The 18,640-nt window shown below is 48.0% G+C and overlaps 3 protein-coding genes across 3 annotated transcripts in view; 2 read left to right on the top strand and 1 right to left on the bottom strand.

Moving 5' to 3' along the window:
- Window positions 1-381, bottom strand: part of LOC118695914 (potassium/sodium hyperpolarization-activated cyclic nucleotide-gated channel 4-like) — a 3,542-nt gene extending 3,161 nt beyond the window's left edge. Inside the window, 1 exon segment of the mRNA XM_054517591.1 lies at window positions 367-381. Within this exon segment, the coding sequence (XP_054373566.1) occupies window positions 367-381 (15 nt within the window).
- Window positions 207-3,577, top strand: LOC129046979 (histone-lysine N-methyltransferase ASH1L-like). Its single transcript, XM_054517665.1, has 4 exons — window positions 207-626; window positions 1,034-1,088; window positions 1,183-1,315; window positions 3,515-3,577. Exons 1-4 carry the CDS (start codon window positions 476-478, stop codon window positions 3,575-3,577), a joined length of 402 nt encoding a protein of 133 aa, XP_054373640.1. The 5' UTR covers window positions 207-475.
- Window positions 3,578-3,788: 211 nt separating this feature from the next.
- On the top strand, window positions 3,789-16,890 carry LOC118696135 (histone-lysine N-methyltransferase ASH1L-like). The gene is made up of 10 exons (XM_054517590.1): window positions 3,789-3,815; window positions 3,906-4,136; window positions 4,424-4,510; window positions 5,417-5,507; window positions 9,562-9,700; window positions 10,501-10,673; window positions 11,993-12,159; window positions 13,069-13,109; window positions 13,719-14,020; window positions 14,843-16,890. Exons 1-10 carry the CDS (start codon window positions 3,789-3,791, stop codon window positions 14,932-14,934), a joined length of 1,350 nt encoding a protein of 449 aa, XP_054373565.1. The 3' UTR covers window positions 14,935-16,890.
- Window positions 16,891-18,640: the final 1,750 nt, after the last annotated feature.

Genomic DNA, 18,640 nt, shown 5'->3' with positions numbered 1-18,640 from the left:
AAAACCTGTATAACAAACTTACTTTAACATCACACGTGTAGAATCCATTTTTAATATTTACCAAAAGCCAGTATTATAATGTGTATCTATAACACATACTTATATCAGCTAATTCACTTATATCAGCTATATTTCACTACTATGTCTAAGCTAATTAACGACAGAAAATAAAACCATATCTTTACAACAAGTTACTTTAACACTACACATAGAAAATCCATTTTAGTATTTACAAAAAGCCAATATTATAATGTGTATCTGTAATATATACCTATATCAGCTATATCACTTATATCAGCTATATTTCACTATGTCTAAGCTTAATTAGCAACAGAAATAAAAACCATATCTTTACAACAAAGTTACTTGAACACCACACATATAAAGTGCATTTTAACATTTACACCAAGGCAGTAGTATCACAGGATGTCTCTGTGATGTGGGGTGACCCTGTGCTCCTCTCCCAGATGTGTTCATGACCCAGTTCTCGGCGCTGCAGACGTCGCGCTCGGTGCGGACGCGGCGCTTGGCAGCGGCTGAGGAGAACCTCGAGGTGGCTCGTGCCGCCCGCCTGGCTCAGATCTTCAAGGAGATATGTGACAGCATCATAGCCTACAAAGGTGAAGGTGATTCTCTTTAAAAAAAATCTTCGTGGGTATGTTTTCAAGCTCTGGAAATGGGAAATGCTAGAAAAATACGGGGGGGGTTAAATCACTCTTGTTCTTTAAAATTTCTTCCCTTACCAATAATCACTTTGCTTTAGCTTCAACCCCCTGCTTTACCACCAGAATCTGCAGATGTTGCTGTCCTTTGAAATTGATTTTTCAAAATTCCAGAAAAAATCAGAAACTGTCGTCCTTGTGCTACGTGTACTGCAATTACAGGCACCAACATCTAGAAATACAGAAGCATTTCAATTCCCCTTGGCTCAGATAACAGAAAAGCCTTTTTTTAACCCAGATTGAATGTTGTTAGTTGCTTTTCTTTAGAAGTTTCACTCCACTGATGTCACTAAGCTCTGTTCCTGTTGCAGACTCCTCCAGGCAGGCGCTGGCAGCTCCTCTCCTGAACCTGCCCCCAAAGAAAAAGTAAGTGCTGCCTTCCCAGAGCTGCTTTCTCTGATGGATTTGCACAGTGGGGATTGCTGCTGAGCCTGACATTGTGCCAACATTCCTGTTGTAGAAATGCAGACTATTATGAAAAGATCTCTGACCCCTTGGACCTTGCCACGATTGAGAAGCAGATCCTGACTGGTTACTACAAAACTGTGGAAGCTTTTGATGGGGACATGCTGAAGGTCTTCAGGAATGCAGAGGTGAGGCTCTGTCTGGCCTGAAAGCTGCTGCACTGGCAGCAGGGATGTGCCCTCTTTTAATGCTCTTACAGGAATAAAGGAAGAAATTTATTCTGGAGGAAGAGAACTTGTGCTGATCCATTCCTGATGAGGGCTCCATAGCAAATCATGAGCCCTTGACTGCCTTGGGTCACAGAGAAGGTCAAGGACACTCAGGAATAGCTGATCTAAAGAAATTTTCATTCCTTTTGGAAGGGATACCCTGTTTTTCAGTGTGAGGTGTCATGGAATCACAGAATCATGGAATGGTTTAGGCTAGGAGGGACCTTAAAGCTCATCCCATTCCACCCCCTGCCATGGGCAGGGACATCTTCCCCTGTTCCTGGCTGCTCCAAGCTCTGTCCAGCCTGGCCTGAACCCTTCCAGGGATCCAGAAGGAGCCAGAGCTGCTCTGGGCATCTGTGCCAGGGCCTCCCCACCCTCACAGGGAATATCTCCCATCTATCCAACCTAAATTCTCCCTTTTCAGTTTGAACCCATTCCCCCTTGTCCTGTCACTCCAGTTCCTGATGAACAGTCCCTCTCCAGCTTCCCTGGAGCCCCTTCAGACCCTGCAAGGACCTCTGAGGTCTCCACACAACCTTCTCTTCTCCAGGCTGAGATTCCCAGCCCTCCCAGCCTGGCTCCAGGCCCCTCAGCAACTTCATGGCCTCCCTTGGACCTGCTCCAACAGTTCCATGTCCTTCTTGCATTGGGGGCCCTGGAACTGGACACAGCACCTCAGGTGGAGTCTCAGGAGAGCAAAGCAGAGAGGAAAAATCCCTTTCCTTGATCTACTGCCCATATTCCTTTGGATGCAGCCCAGGGCAGGGGTGGTTTCTGGCCTGTGAACACGCAGGGCCAGAGCACGTTGAGTTTTTGGTCACCCATCACCCCAAATCCTCCTCCCAGGGCTGCTCTCAGTTCCTCCCCTGTCCGTGTCACATCCATGCACCTGCTGGCCGAGTCAGGAGGGACATGGAGACCTCACCCCAGGTTTGGGGCTGCAGCTGTAGGGAGAGCCCTCTCGGGAGCTAAACAGGAAATAAAGCACTTTTTGGGGTTTTGTGTTGTCTTTGCAGGAATACTACAGCAGGAAGTCCCAACAGGGCAGGACGTGTGCCAGCTGTGCAAGGCCTGCTACAAGGCTGGCCAGGGTCAGGAGGGACATGGAGAGGCCACCAGGCCTCCCAGACATGCATGGACAGGAACTAAACAGGACAGGACTTGGAAATAAAGCACTTTTTGGGGTTTTTGGTGGTTTTTGCAGAAATACTACAGCAGGAAGTCCCCAACAGGACGGGCTGTGCAAGGCCTACTGGTATTCTGGCCAGAGTCAGGAAGGAGACGGAGAGGCCACCCCAGGTTTGGGGCTGCAGCTGTAGAGAGAACCCCTCCCAGAAGCTAAAAAGAAAATAAAGCACTTTTGGGTTTTTTTGTTGGTTCTTATAGAAATACTATGGCAGCAAGTCCCCAACAGGGGCGGGACGTGTGCCGGCTGCACAAGGCCTACTGATATTCTGAGAGTAGAGTCAGGAGGGAGATGGAGAGGCCACCCCTCCCAGGTGTGCACAGAGACAGGAGCCCACAGGAGGAAATAAAGCACTTTGGGTTTTTTGTGATTTTTGTAGAAATACTCTACGGCAGGAAGTCCCCAGCGGGGCTGGCTGTGTGCCGGCTGTACAAAGCCTACTACAATGCTGGCCAGAGTCAGGAGGAAGATTGAGTGGCCACCCCAGCTTTGGGTTGCAGCTGTAGGGAGAACCCCTCCCAGGAGCTAAAAAGGAAATAAAGCACTTTTGGGTTTTTTATTGGTTTTTATAGAAATACCAGGAAGTCCCCGATGGGGCAGGCTGTGCAAGGCCAACTACAACAGTGGCCAGGGTCAGGAGGGACATGGAGAGGCCACCAAGCCTCCCAGGTGTGCATGATGGGAGCTAAACAGGACAGGACTGAAGTAAAGCTTTTTTGGGTTTTTTTTGTGATTTTTTCAGAAATACTATGGCAGGAAGTCCCCGACGGGGCGGGACGTGTGCCGGCTGCGCAAGGCCTACTGATACTCTGAGAGTAGAGTCAGGAGGAGATGAGAGGCCACCAGCCTCCCAGGTGTACACAGACAGGAGCTAAAATAGACAGGAATTGGAAGTAAAGCTTTTTGGGGTTTTTTTGATTTTTTTTCAGAAATACTACGGCAGGAAGTCCCTGACAGGGCGGGACGTGTGCCGGCTGCGCAAGGCCTACTGATACTCTGAGAGTAGAGTCAGGAGGGAGATGGAGAGGCCACCAGCCTCCCAGGTGTACACAGACAGGAGCTAAAATAGACAGGATTTGGAAGTAAAGCTTTTTTGGGGTTTTTTGTGATTTTTTTCAGAAATACTACAGCAGGAAGTCCCTGACGGGGCGGGACGTGTGCCGGCTGCAAGGCCTACTGACTCTGTCCAGGTCAGGAGGGGACATGGAGAGGCCACCAGGCCCCCAGGTGGTACACAGACAGGAGCTAAAATAGACAGGACTTGGAAGTAAAGCTTTTTTGGGGTTTTTTTTGTGATTTTTTTCAGAAATACTACGGCAGGAAGTCCGGGGGGGGGCGGGTGGGGTGCGGCGCAAGGCCTACTACAACGCACGGCACGAGGCCTCGGCCCAGATCGACGAGATCGTGGGGGAGACGGCGAGCGAGGCCGACAGCAGCGAGACCTCGGTGTGTGACAAGGACAACGGGCACGAGAAGGACGAGGACGTCATCCGCTGCATCTGCGGCCTCTACAAGGACGAGGGGCTCATGATCCAGTGTGAAAAGTGCATGGTGGGTGTTGAGGTGTTGCTGGGTCTTGGGTATTCAGAGACACGAGCAGTGCTGGGTTGCTGTGAGGTTTTTTATTGCATGAATAAATCAGTCTGGAAGGCAAAGATATTTCTGTTGCATGGAGATCTTGTCTGTGTGCTGACATGGTGTGAAATAGTTCATAGAAAATCTTGAATTTCCTGTGTGAAGCTTATTTTCTTGCTTTCCTTAATATTTGTTGAGAAAATGCAGCTTGCAGCTGTAATCTGGGCCAGGACTTTGTGACTGGGATGTACCTGTTCTTCCAGGTGTGGCAGCACTGTGACTGCATGGGTGTGAACTCAGATGTTGAACACTACCTGTGTGAGCAGTGTGAACCTCGAGCTGTGAACAGGGTAAAACAAAACTCTCCTTCCTATCACTCTTATAAAATTACAGCAGCTCCTTAGGGTTTTTTTGTATTTGTATTTTGAATTTGTATCTTTGGGATTGGTGAAGCTTCCTTGATTTAGGTTCAGTTCCACGAGGGGTCAGTTTTTCTCTGTTTTTTTCTCAGTTTTCTCTGTGTATTTCCATAGGGTGGTGTGGGAATCAGAAAGATAGGAATCCTCACAGTCTCAAGAGGGTTTGATTTGTAGCCTTAGAAGAAGCCTAAATTAATGTAAAAGCAAAACACACAAACATTGAATAGAAAAATCATAAACTTAGGCTTCTATAGTTATAAGTAAGAATATTCTTTAAGTAAGAAAATATATATCTATAATACATCTATATACACATCTATATAAAAATCTATATAAAACATATATATAATGTAATATAATGTAATATAATATAATATATATAATATTATATATAATATAATATATATTATATTATATATATAATATAATATAATATAATATAATATAATATAATATAATATAATATAATATAATATAATATAATATAATATAATATAATATAATATATGTATTTATAATAAAATAAGATGATAAAAAGTTTTGTAGTATAGTAATAATGTAATTGTATAAAATAAGCTAAAAGTTTAGATGTTATAATAAAAACATATGTAATATGTTACTTATTACATATTACAAACATGTACTAAGACCTTATTGGACAAAAATATCCACATTACAGTAAAAAGAAATTAAAGTGATAAATCAAAAAAGCAAAATAAACTCTGTTAACATCAGCTTATTGGGTCAGAAAATTATATAATACCTTATAACAAAAAACCTATAACCAACTATTTCCTATCTTATCAATCTCACAACTCCCTTTCTTTTTCCCTGCAGGAGGTTCCCATGATCCCTCGGCCCCACTATGCCCAGCCTGGCTGTGTTTATTACATCTGCCTCTTGAGGGATGATCTGCTGCTCCGCCAGGGTAGGTGCTGCCTCTGGGGCCAGCAGTGTGCAGGGATCTCTGGCATTACCCTGGCAAAAACACTTCCATTTTTCACAAGTGGAAGCTGCCACTTGGGGCAAAAATACTTTGATTTTTTACAAGTGGAAGCTGCCACTTGTAGCATTACCCTGGCAAAAATACTTTGATTTTTCACAAGTGGAAGCTGCTGCTTGTGGCAAAAACACTTTCATTTTTCACAAGTGGAAGCTGCTGCTTGTGGCAAAAATACTTTCATTTTTCAAGAGTGGAAGCTGCTCTCTCTGCAGTGCTGGGAGTGACACACAGTCAGAATTCTCACAGGCTGTTGATGAAGAAATGTTAATTAGCACAGGGCTGTCCTGGCCAGGGGAGGATGATGCTGAGCCAACTGCTGGTAGTTAACATTTAGAAGTAAAGGCCAAGAAGGCTGTCAGACCTCCAGTATTTTAGTGCAGAATGGGCATTAAAACACCCAGCTCGTTGCTTGTGTGTTCCCTAAAGCTTATCTCTTCTGGACTGTGCTCTCAATTCCTGAATCTCTCCAAGGCAGCTGCCACAGCCACACAATTCAGCTCACTGATTATTTTTTAATTTCATCCTACAAATATTCACAAGGTTAGAAAGAACCCTTTATCATTATCAGGAAACTGCTCTTGAACGAGTGAAACCAGCTGATAAGTTTGCTAGAGGGAAATAGGAGAGCCTTCAGGAAAATGGGGAATTTAGAAAAAGGTCAAAAACCAGCATTCATTATCCCATCTGCAAGATTCTGGAATTTGCATTCAGTTCTCCTTGCTGGGTGTTGCTCTGCATTGTCTGTTCTGTCCAGAGTTCAGCCTTTGGGTTTCTCATGTCTTTTTTTTACTTCAAGGGCTGTATCAGAACTTGCTTTTACATTTTCTGTTGAAATGGATGATGTTTTATCAGGGGCTTGTGGCATCTTCCAGGTGTTCAGAGCATTAAGATAATTTCTGTCCCAGTGTGGTAAATTTTCCTTGTGTGCCTCTGATCTGATCTTGGTGACCTTCATTAGAGAAATGCCCTTTCAAGAGAGAAATGTCCCTCTGTAGGACATTTCTGAGCTCTGTGTGCCATCAGCAGGGGACAAAGGAGACCAAACTGCAGCTGCTGGGCACCAAATGCCTCTGCAGGCACAGGGAGCAGCTGAAGCAAATTCCACCACAAGGTGCTGGAACAGAACGTGCAGCTCCAGCAGGGGAAGGGGAAATCCATGGCCTTGTTGATTTTTCCACTCTGAGTCCTCAGGCAGGACCTTTACTGTGCTGTGGGTGTATCAGGCAGCTTGGACTGTGGAAAAAACAGCTTTTTACTCCTTCTGGTGTCTAAAGTGCCTCATAATTCCACACTCTGAGGCAAAATCATGGCCTGCAGCCCCTCAAGTCTGTGTGTGGTTTATATTTTCCTGGGAGCTGTGTATTGGGAAGAGGCTGATGTTGCCACAAAGCCTGGAAGTGCATGGAGTGCCTGCCCAGGAGGAGCTGCACCCTGAACAGCAGTTCCAAGCTTGAGAGCTGATGTTTTGGAGGAACAAGACTGAAAATCAGCTGTGTGAGTGGTCACACCCTGCTGTGACCAAATCCCTCTCAGAGGCATCTCAGGGGTGGCTGCAGAACTTGTTTCCTAATTTTTTGGCAATTCTGCTGGAAGTTGGTGAGTTTTACACCACTGCAAAAATTCTCTAATACCTAAACTCAGGAGATAAAACAAATAAAACAGATCTGATCCATTACATCCCATGGAGTTCTGTCTTGGATAGGAATTGATAAATAGGGGTCAGAATGGATCCTGGAAAACCCACCTAGCCAGAAATTCTAACAAATCATCATCCCTGATGCACCAGCAACAGCTGCTCTGTTTTTTCCTTGGAAACTTCATTTTTGAGGCAGTAGATCTTTATAAACTGGAATTCAAATCAAGTTTCCTGATCTTTAGAGCAAGAGTCTACATCTCCTTCTGAATGCTCCTTTTTCAGTCAGGCACAGTAATGCTGGGGTTGCTTTCTTCTCATGGGAGAGGTGGGGAAGAAGAGTTGAAAAAAGCTGGTTTAAAATGAGGTTTAAAATTGAAATGGTTTTATTTACATTCTGCTTGGGCCAGTAGCTCCTCTGAGGATGTTCCTTGTATTCTAAGAGTCTTTTAAGGAACCCACCTCTCCAATTTCTTTAAAAGCTACTCATAAAGTTGTAAGGGAAGCTGTTGTTATCCCAGTTTTAGGTCAAGACACCAAGTTCTGTGGGGTGGTCAAAATGCTGGAGGGAAGGGATGGATCCAGAGGGACCTGGACAGGCTGGAGAGGAGGGACCACAGGAACCTCATGAAATTTAGGTTGGATATATGGGAGAAATTTCTGCCTATGAGGAGTCCTTAGGAGCATCTTTTAAACTTAGATAAGATTGATAAATGAGATTATATGAATGAAAATATAATGTGCTTCATTTTAATCCTGAATCTGCTTATAGCAAAACTGGGGTGTGAATGACCCTGGGGCCATGATGTCCTCAGTGGTTCCTGGCATCTTTTTCCCAAGATTAATAATAATCATTAATAACACCAATATCCATGGAAGACAAACAGCCAATAACTACACATATACAAAAATAGGGAAAACAACTCCCAGGAGTCATTGTAACTTAATGGAAACATGAGAAAAATGTTCTAGCTGAGTCAAAAAGGCAAAGGGAGTATCAGAAATTGTTATGCACAAAATAGCAGAGGGGTTGTGCCCTTCTGTAACCTCCTGGGGTGTCTGTCTGCCCTGCCTGCCCTGTGCTGCTCTGACATCCCATTGCTCAGAGGATCCCACTACCTGGAAAAACAAGGATAACAGAGATAATCTGATCTGGATCATCTTTTCTGTGGACAGAGTCTGCCCAGGTGATTTGGAGGGTGAATGATGAAGGTCTGTGAAATGTGGCTCAGGAAGGTGCAATGATGCAGAAATTAGGGAACAACCAGAAGTTAGCTGGCAACAGTTAAAGTCTAGGAAGGATTTTTTTATAAAATCATGACTAGACTGTGGCAAGCCTTGCCACAGGAGGGTGGAGAGGTCAGAGCATAAATGGTTCCAGAAAAGATTAGACAAATACTTGGAAGAAGGATTAATCCCCAAAGCTCTAGCCTTTGGCTCTGAAAGTCCATGAACAGAAAAGGCAGGGACAGCACAGGGAGGTTTTCCCTGGCTTGTCTGTTCCTGTGCTCTCTCCTCCTGAGCAGCTGCTGCTGCCAGCCACAACATTCTGCTGTGTGACCTCTGCTCCTACCCAAGGGAGCTTTTATGACTTGGGACCTCCCAGGTTTTGGTCATTTTTATGTAAATAACAGAAGTGGAATCTCTTGCCAGCCCTGGAAGTGCTTAAGGCCAGGTGGGAGTTCTGAGCAGCTTGGTCTGGTGGAAGATATCCCTGCACATGGCAGGGGGGTGGGTCTGGATGGTCTTTAAAATCCTTTCCAGCCCAGGTTATTCTGGGATTTCACAGGCAGAGCAGAGAAATTAGGGAGTGAATTCACTTATGGGACAAAGTTAATAAATTTGAGCTTAGGGGTTGCCCTTGGGAAACACTTTTTGATTGCCAGCAGTGCCAGTTTGTTCAGTCCTTTTTGAATTCTCTTTACCTTTCCTGAGCTCTACATCTCATTGGAATTCTGCTGGAATAACCAAAGGCTTGGGGCTTCTCAGGACAGGATTTTCTTAATAGTAACCTCCTCCCTAAGTATCTTCTCTCTCGCATATTTATTGCAGCCATCACTAATTCCTACACCTTTTCCTAATCATGACTGGCATGTTTACATATCCTGTGGTTTGTCATGGTTTTGATCCCTTGGAGGCTGGTGTTTTGAGTCTGCCATGGAAAGCTGTGGGTAGTTTTTGTGTAAAGCTGCTGTGAAAAACATCTGAGTGCTCTTGGCAGCTTCTGCAGTGGCTTCATGTCATTCCTTACAATCCAGCATTAGGTTGTGTTCATTTTAATGATTATTTCCTGTGGTTCTGCTGTGCTGGGCTCAGGCCAGGTGTGTCCTTTGTGTCCCTGGACAGGTGACTGTGTGTACCTGATGAGAGACAGCCGCAGGACCCCCGACGGGCACCCGGTGCGGCAATCGTACCGGCTGCTGTCCCACATCAACCGCGACAAGCTCGACATCTTCCGCATCGAGAAGCTCTGGAAAAACGAGAAGTGAGTGCCAGACAGCCTTGGAGTTTGAGCCATCCCACTGACCTGCCTGCCAAAGCACAGGAATTTTGTGCTAGTCTCACCTTTAGGATGCAGCAATGAGCAAAGTGCAGAGGTTGGGAATTCCCAACTGGAGCTTGTGCTCTGCAGCTGCACGGTGGAAACACGTGAGGTTGGAGGTTTAATCAAAGGATCACAGATAGAAATGGATTGATTTCCTCAGTGTTGGAACAGGCTGTGGATGCAGTGACAGCTGTGCTGTGCCCATGGAAACCACACTGGAGCTTGTGCTCCACAACTGCATGGTTGAAAACACATGAGGTTGGAGGTTTAATCAAAGGATCACAGATAGAAATGGATGGATTTCCTCAGTGTTGGAACAGGTTGTGGGTGCAGTGATAGCTTTGCTGTGCTGTGGGTGCAGTGACAGCTGTGACCAGTCACAGTCTGCTGTGCCCATGGAAACCACACTGGAGCTTGTGCTCCATAACTGCATGGTTGGAAACACATGAGGTTGGAGGTTTAATCAAAGGATCAGAGATAGAAATGGATGGATTTCCTCAGTGTTGGAACAGGCTGTGGATGCAGTGACAGCTGGGCTGTGCCCTGGCCAGTCACACTTTGCTGTGCCCCTGGAAACCACACTGGGAGGGTTTGTCCTCACTGCAGGCAGGCAGTGGAACATGGAACTTGTGTGGCTCTGCTGTTCATCACAGCAAGAGGGGGAACTCCAAAGAAAGCAGGGGGCACTGAGGGGTTGTGTCATGGGCTGATTGGTGTTTGTGTCCCCTTTGCACCCTCAGGGAGGAGCGCTTTGCCTTTGGCCACCACTATTTCCGTCCACACGAAACGCACCATTCCCCGTCTCGCAAGTTCTACCACAACGAACTCTTCCGGGTGCCCTTGTATGAAATCATCCCCTTGGAGGCCGTGGTGGGGACCTGCTGTGTGCTAGACCTCTACACCTACTGCAAAGGTGGGAATTAAACACATTCCTAAGCATTTGGGCACTGGGCTGTGGTGGGTTAACCCCTGCTGGAAGCTCAGCATTACCCAGCCACTCGCTCCCCCTGGGATGGGAGGGAACAGGTAAGAGTTAAACCCCAGGGGTTGGGATAAAAAACAGTTTCATGGTTGAAACAAATTAAAATATTGTAGTAATAATAATGATAGTAGTAGTAGTAGTAATGGAAAGGGAGGTTACAGAAAGAAAGGTGTCCAATATCTGAAGGGGCTAGGAGGAAGGTGGAGAGAGGCTCTTAATCATGAACTGGAGTCACAGGACAAGAGGAAATGGCTTCAACCTGAAAAGAGAGGTAATTTAGGTTGGATACACAGAGGAAATTCTTACCTGTGAGGGTGGGGGGGCCCTGGCACAGGTGCCCAGAGCAGCTGGGGCTGCCCCTGGATCCTTGGAAGTGTCCAAGGCCAAATTGGACAGGGCTTGGAGCAGCCTGGGACAGTGGAAGGTGTCCCTGCCATAGCAGGGCCTGGAATGGGATGAGATTTAAGGTCCCTCCCAGCCCAAACCACTCCATGATTCTGTGAATAAACCCCAGGGAGCACAAGTGATGCCCAGTGCAGCCACTCCCCAGCACTGACCGGGGATCGCAGCCACCCCCACTGGGCTGGGCACTCCATGGTGTGGAACATCCTGGGGTCAGCTGTGCTGGCCCTGCTGGCAGAGCAGGGGAGCCTGGAGAGTGCTGGGCGGAGGGTGAGCACTGCTGGGCACCAGCCAACATCATCCTTACCCTGAACCAGGCACTGGGACAAATCCACTCTGTTCTGGAAGCAAGGACATGCCCTGGAGCAGTTCCTGCTGTCCAAAGGCTGTGGGGATGTTTGTGTGGCTCAGAGCTGGCCCAAAGCTGAGGCTTTGCCCTGGGACAGGGATTCCTGTTTGAAGAGGGAAGAGAAAATGATGTCGGTTGAAAATTGTGTCTGTGAAGGTTTGGGAAGTGTTTGATCAGAGTATGCAGGTGTTCAGAGTGACCCTGCTGGGGTTCTGAGTGAGAGAGCAAACAGGGACATGGAACCACACTGGAGCTTGTGCTCCTCAACTGCATGGTGAAAGCAGGTGAGCTTGGAGGTTTAAGGAAAGGGTCAGAGATAGAAATGGATGGATTTCCTCAGTGTTGGAAGAGATTGTGGGTGCAGTGACAGCTCTGCTGTGCCCATGGAAACCACGCTGCAGCTTGTGCTCCACAACTGCATGGTGGAAACCTGTGACCCCTGGGATAAACCACATTTCCCCCTCAGTCCATGACTGTTTTCTCCTTGTTCTGGTGCCAGGGAGGCCGAAGGGGGTGAAGGAGCAGGATGTTTACATCTGTGATTACCGCCTGGATAAATCAGCTCACCTCTTCTACAAGATCCACCGCAACCGCTACCCCGTGTGCACCAAGCCCTACGCCTTCGACCACTTCCCCAAGAAACTCACACCCAAGAGGGATTTCTCTGTGAGTGGCTTTGCTCTCAGCTTCCTCATCTGGTTTTAGGAGGCTGGATGGAGTTCTGGAAAGCTCCTGAGTGTTGATAAATGAAGCTTGGTCAGGCAGAGGGAGCTGATGCTTTAGGTGGGGGTCAGGCTCTGCTCCCAAGGAACAACGGGCAGGACAAGAGGAAACGGCCTCAAGTTGTGCCATGGGAGGCTCAGGCTGGATATCAGGAGGAATTTCCTCATGGAAAGGGTGGTCAGGCCTTGGCAGGGAGGTTTGGAGGCCCCATCCAAATCCAGGGAGGTTTGGAGTCCCCATCCCTGGAGGTGCCCAAGGAACACCTGGAGGTGGCACTCAGAGCTCTGGGCTGGGGACGAGGTGGGGATGGGGCACAGCTTGGATTGGATGCTCTGGGAGGGCTTTTCCAACCTCAGTCATTCCATGATTCTCTGAGTATGCACAGCCTGGGGGAAGAGCTGGCTGGAAAGCAAGCTTGGAAAGAAAACTGGGTGGAACAGAACCTGCAGGTGAGAGGTAGAGAGGTGCTCAGGGAATGGTGATGGTGAGCTCAGAGACTCAGAGGTAGCAGATCTGCAAACCTTCTGCAAGTGAGCTCTGCTCTTCCTGGAGCAGAGGTTTTTGTAGTGGCTTTGGAGAAGGTTCCAGATTCATGCTGTGCAGAAAGCAAAGATGATTTTTGTCATGATGGTCTGTGGCTTGAAATTTACTTAGAAGATACGAAGAACCAGACAAGTCTGGCTCTAATTGATCTTATTACATGATTGTGCCTCCTCCTGTGAAGTCTCTTTGAGGTACACCAGCATTTCCAGAGCGTCCTGCATTGGCACTTCCAGAGCATTTGACAGAGCAGCACTTCCTTCCACTGTGACTCTGATTTGGTATTGATCATAATCTTCATTGTTCTTGCAGCCTCATTATGTGCCAGACAACTACAAGAGGAACGGAGGCAGGTGAGTCTCCCCTCCCAGATCGTTGAGAAGAGATGAAATAATGTTGTTTGTTTCTTGTGCCCACTCTCCTCCTGCCCCTTTCCCCTGGGTGCTATGGAAATAAGAAGTTTAAATTATTTAAAGCTCTCTAAACTTGCAGAGAGATAAAAAGGAACAAGTGAGGCAGGATAGGCATTAATAATAATGTACATCAGGAAAAGAAAGGAGCCATTTGACAGTCAGAAAAAAGCAGCTGAGTGAGGAGATGCTCAGAACAGGAGGCTCCAGCCTTCCCAGATGGAGGAATCCAGGTCCTGGGCCTGCTGCCTGTGTCTGTGGGGCAGTCAGAGCCCAGACCTGCTAGAGCCTGCAAGAACATCCCACTAAGGGCTGGGCCACAGTGGTTTTGGAGGTAAAATCTTTTGAAACTGAAAATAAAAATCCATTTGTTTTTCAAAGCTGTGTTTGGTGCGATGCAGATAAAGCTGTAGCACTGGGGGGTGTGAGTGCAGGGATGGAGGAAGAAATTGAGCTCCAGAGATCCCCAACCATGGATGAGTCCTGAACTCGCTGGGAATTGTCCTTTGAGCTGAAAAACTTCTCTTTAAACCCTTTTTTTTTTCCTGTAAGGTCATCCTGGAAATCGGATCGCTCGAAACCACAGATCAAAGACTTAAACCAAGAGGAAGATTCCCTGCCCCTGATGGAGGAGGTGCTGGGGACCCCTGAGCAGGCTCCAGGGGAGCTGCCCAGCCCCGAGGAGCCCGACAAGGAGCCCGTGCCCAGCGAGAGCTGCGAGGCTGAGAAGAAGGGGGACGAGAACCCCTCGGACTCGAGGCCGCTCTGCAGCCCCGAGGAGCGGCGGCACCTGCAGAGGGAGAGGCTGAACCAGATCCTGCTCAACCTCCTAGAGAAAATCCCAGGGAAAAACGGTGAGAATTCAGGCTCTGCTTGCACAGCCCCTGGGTCTCCTGCAGCTCTGGGGTCACTTGGCTGAGCTGTGTTGATACAATGAATGGTTTTGTGTGGATTTCTTGCCGGTGGGCATTAGGAAAGTCAGTTTTCTTTGTAGCCACGTTTTCCTTTGCAACAGAAATCTACTAAATTTTCCAAGTGAAATTTCTTACAACTATGACACTGTTTTGTATCATATTTTTTAGGGTCTTTTTGTATAATATTTTTAATAACCACAAACCTTTCCATAAACTCATTCCCCCCTGCATCATTCAATATCTACAATGGAGAAACTTAACAGACAGGCCAGGAAAGACTGAGGGGAATTTGGAAAGTCTCTTTTGACCTTTCATGAGCTTTACTTTGGTTCTGAGTGCCTGCTGTAGGTGTTGTCTGAGCTGTGGGATGAGGGACACTGGTAAAGTGTGACCCTGCTTTTAAATTCAAGCCCAGGATGAGCCCTGTCCAGTCTGTCCAATGCCACACAGTCATGGACTGATGCTTCATTTGGGTTGAGAGGATTTTTGGAGCTTTTCTGGTCCAGCCATGGCTCAGGGCTTGAGTCACTCAGCACCTTTTCCAGGCATGGTTTGGATTTCCTGGAGGGAAACATCCTTGAAAGAACCAGGAATAAAGAAACAGGAATTTTGTGTTCAAGGAGCGATGGGAGGCAGCGCTCAGTGCTGAGCTCTGGGTGCCCAGGTGGGGCATCCCTCGCAGGTTGGATCCATGATCCTGGAGGTCTTTTCCCAGCTCAGTGATGCTGTAGTGACCGAGGTGCCCCTTGTGCTCTGTTGCAGCCATCGATGTCACCTACCTGCTGGAGGAGGGCTCGGGCCGGAAGCTGCGGCGCCGCACTCTGACCATCCCCGAGAGCAGCTTCAGGAAGTGACCCAGGAGGGGCAGCCGAGCTCTGGGGTCTGTCTGGGCTGGGGGCACAGCCCAGCCTGGGGAAGGAGGGCAGCAGCAAACTGACAAAATACAAACAGTAGCACCTGGGGGGCCGGGCTGGCACGGCGCCCACCCTGCTCTGCAGTGCTCTTGGTGTGTGTGTTGGTGGGCGTGCCTTGTATTGATGTTAGGTACTGAGGAAACCTCGTGGTTATTGTCCAGGATGGTCAAATTTAATTTATTTTTGCTTGATATTCCCACTCAGAGGAGAAAAAACGAAACAAAACAAAAAAATTAAAAAAAATAATAATAATAGGGAGGGCAGAGGAAAAGGACTGAGTTACTCTGAGGAGGATGTGCCCCATGGTCACTGCTCACCTGGGATTGTACCAGCCACCCTCAGCACCGCCAGGGAAGGGAATCCAGGAATCCAGAGGGGAGAGGAAAGGCCCAGTGGCTTAAAAGGAAAAGCTGCCCTGAAGCTGTGGCCTCTGATTTGCACAAGTTCCAAGAAGAGTGAAACGTCCCCAGCCGAGCACGAGGTTCGCCGTGGGACAGCTGAGCACGTGTCCCTGTGGTCTGTGCCAAGGAGAAGCTTCCAGAGGCCCTTGGAGCAGGGCAGGAGAGCTGGGATGAGGCACTTGCTGTGCGGGGGGAGGGGGTGGGGTGTGAGTTTTTTTCACTTTTTTTCTGCAGAGAAATTTTATAAAAGCGAAGTCAGCTCCTGACGCCACCATTGCTGTTGGTTTTTTTGATAAGCTGTGGTTCTCGTGTGTCTCGTGTGTTGTGCAAATAAAAATCCGTTAAAAGAAAAAAGGAAAAGAAAAAAAAAAACAAAACGAAACGAAAAAAAAAACCACCAAAAAAAAAAAAACAACCCCAAGGACCCTTTCACTCCGTGCCCGTCAGGCAGTATCCGAGCGAGTGTTTGTCGTGAGCTGTAGAATTTATCAACTGCTAACACTACCCTCGTGTGCTGGTGGACAGCCGAGCGTCCGGGCAGCGGCTCCCGCTGGCCCCACCCCGCGGCCATTGTCGCGATTGTCGCGATTGTCCCGCCGGCCCCCCCCCCCCCGCTGCCCCCGGACGGTGGCTTTGCTTTCCTGTCTCAGACGTACACATGCATATCCAGTCCTGTTTTAGGTGTTCTTATAAGAAATCCAGTTTTTAATGTGCCAAGTTGTATATATCTGCTGCGTGGATGTAAAGCAATACCGTAGTTACATGTTCCTTTTTATGGACCAAGCTCGTCCTAATGTACATTCTTGTTATTATTATAATTATTTTACTCTTAGTGGAACATGACTCATTCCATTAACTTTTATGTGTTGATTTAAAAAGAGAAAACAAAACAAAACAAAAAAAAAAATACAAAAAAAAAGAAAGGAAAAAAACCCTTTGAGAAAAAAAAATATTTTATTAAAAAAAAAAAGAAATAAGAAAATAGTTTGGAATATTTTCTTACTGTAGAGAAGCACTGTACAGTACCAGGAACCCTGAGTATAAAATACTCGTGCGTGTAGTAGGAATATCGCATGTCCAAACCCTCGAGTTGTCTCATTTAGTTTCAAACAGAAATCATTGTCTCAAATGGTGTTAAACACTAAAAAGTTTTTAAAAAAAAAAAAAATAAAGTGCGTACAGAAGCGAGACACTAGCTCTGTCATTTTATCTTTCTTTTGTTGAAAGACTAAACAAAATGTTTTTTAGACAATCAAATGTTAGGTAAGTGCAAAGAATTGTTTTTTCTTACTGGTGTAGAAATTAATGACTTTTTTTATTTTTTGGTTATTTTATAATACTGAGCAGACCCGTGTGTCCCCAGGATCGCCGCCGGAGCCAGGAAGCACTACGTTACTGCAAATAGAGCTGAACCTTAGTCTGCATGGGTGTAGGCTGTGTGATTGCTGAAAATAAATGCTGCTAATATATTTCCTTTTTACAAAGCATATCTAAATAGATCATTGTTTTGATGTTAATCTTTGTAAATTATGTATTACCATTTTAACATTGGATGTAATTGCATAAAAAGCCTGCATCTCAATCCTGAGAGTCTAGTATTAAATGGAAAAATCTTTTCCTAAGGTTGGCTCGGGGGTTTTCTTTGCTGAGCTGGGTGGGAGGGTGGATGGACAGGAGGACAGGAGGAGGTGGATGGACAGGATCCACCTGGGCAGGCTGGATCCATGGGATCCATGAGATCCATGGGATCCATGGAGTGAGGCTCAGCAGGTGCTGGGTGCTGCCCTTGGGTCACAGCACCCCCCACAGAACGTTCCAGGCTTGGGGAAAAGTGTCTGGAAAGGCCCTGGGGGTGCTGGGGACAGCAGCTGGACACGGGCCCAGGTGTGCCCAGGTGTGCCCAGGTGGGCAAGAGCCAATGGCACCTGGCCTGGACCAGGACAGTGACCCCAGCCCCTTGTGCTGCCTCTGCTGAGAGACCTCAAACCCTGGGTCAGCTTTGGGGCCTTTGTGACAAGAAAGAGATTGAGGGGCTGGAGCATGTCCAGAGCTGGGAAAGGGGCTGGAGAATCCCTGAGGGAGCTGGAAAAGGGTTAGAGAATCCCTGAGGAAGCTGGGCAGGGGCTGCAGAATCCCTGAGGGAGCTGGGCAGGGGCTGCAGAATCCCTGAGGGAGCTGGGAAAGGGGCTGGAGAATCCCTGAGGGAGCTGGAAAAGGGTTAGAGAATCCCTGAGGGAGCTGGGAAAGGGGCTGGAGAATCCCTGAGGGAGCTGGAAAAGGGTTAGAGAATCCCTGAGGGAGCTGGGAAAGGGTTAGAGAATCCCTGAGGGAGCTGGGCAGGGGCTGCAGAGTCCCTGAGGGAGCTGGGCAGGGGCTCAGCCTGGAGCAAAGGAGGCTCAGGGGCCCTTGTGGCTCTGCACAAGTCCCTGCCAGGAGGGCACAGCTGGGAGGGTCGGGCTCTGCTCCAGGGCACAGGGACAGGAGCAGAGGGAATGGCCTCAGGCTGGGCCAGGGCAGCTCAGGGTGGGCACTGCAGGAATTTCCCCATGGAAAGGGGGCTCAGGGATTGGAACTGCCCAGGGAGGGTTGGAGTGCCCATCCCTGGAGGTGTCCAAGGAACACCTGGAGGTGACACTGAGTGCTCTGGGCTGGGGACAAGGTGGGGATTGGGCTGTCCCAGCTCCTGAACACAACCCGGGAACCTGGGATCACCCACCTAGGATGGGAACCAATTCAGGAACACCCCCCTGGGATGAGAAGATGGGAACACCCCCCTGGAATGGAAACCAACCCAGGAACAGCCAGTGGGATGGGAACCAACCCAGGAACACCCCCTGGGATTGAGCCCCCAGCTGCTGGACATCTCAGAGGGTTCCGTGTGACCCCAGTGGCTCTGCAGGAGGGGTGGGGGCAGCACAGTCACTGTGAGGGGTCACAGGGGCTGTGACCACGGCTGCCTGTGAGGCAAACTGGGGCAGGAGCCATTGAATCCACACATTTGGTGCCTATTCCCAGGGGATAAACCCAAGGACCCCCCTTGTCCTGCTCAGGTTGGGGACTGTCACCCCCGGGCGTGTCCCACTGGGGCAGGGCACTCACCTGCTCAGGTGAGTGCAGAGGGATCTCTCACCTGCAGGCTCCCTCAGGAATGGAACAGCTTCTCCTCCACACCCCCTGTGTGGAACCTGATTTTTCTTTTTCCCTTTCCCAGGCTGGCTCTCTGTGATCATGAAAATGCCATGCTT

Source organism: Molothrus ater, chromosome 29 (assembly GCF_012460135.2).
Source record: "Molothrus ater isolate BHLD 08-10-18 breed brown headed cowbird chromosome 29, BPBGC_Mater_1.1, whole genome shotgun sequence".
In the NCBI taxonomy this organism is placed as follows: Eukaryota; Metazoa; Chordata; class Aves; order Passeriformes; family Icteridae; genus Molothrus; species Molothrus ater.
Note: the sequence above shows the minus strand (reverse complement) of the source record. Positions and strands in the feature narration are given on the sequence as shown.

Bases quoted from the DNA above. Each gene is read 5' to 3' on its own strand.
- LOC129046979 (XM_054517665.1), top strand. From the start codon at position 476: ATGACCCAGTTCTCGGCGCTGCAGACGTCGCGCTCGGTGCGGACGCGG. The intron at 1,089-1,182 runs GTAAGTGCTGCC...TTCCTGTTGTAG, and splicing joins AACCTGCCCCCAAAGAAAAA to AAATGCAGACTATTATGAAA. The intron at 1,316-3,514 runs GTGAGGCTCTGT...ATTTTTTTTCAG, and splicing joins AGGTCTTCAGGAATGCAGAG to AAATACTACGGCAGGAAGTC.
- LOC118696135 (XM_054517590.1), top strand. From the start codon at position 3,789: ATGGAGAGGCCACCAGGCCCCCAGGTG. The intron at 9,701-10,500 runs GTGAGTGCCAGA...TTGCACCCTCAG, and splicing joins AAGCTCTGGAAAAACGAGAA to GGAGGAGCGCTTTGCCTTTG. The intron at 14,021-14,842 runs GTGAGAATTCAG...GCTCTGTTGCAG, and splicing joins GAAAATCCCAGGGAAAAACG to CCATCGATGTCACCTACCTG.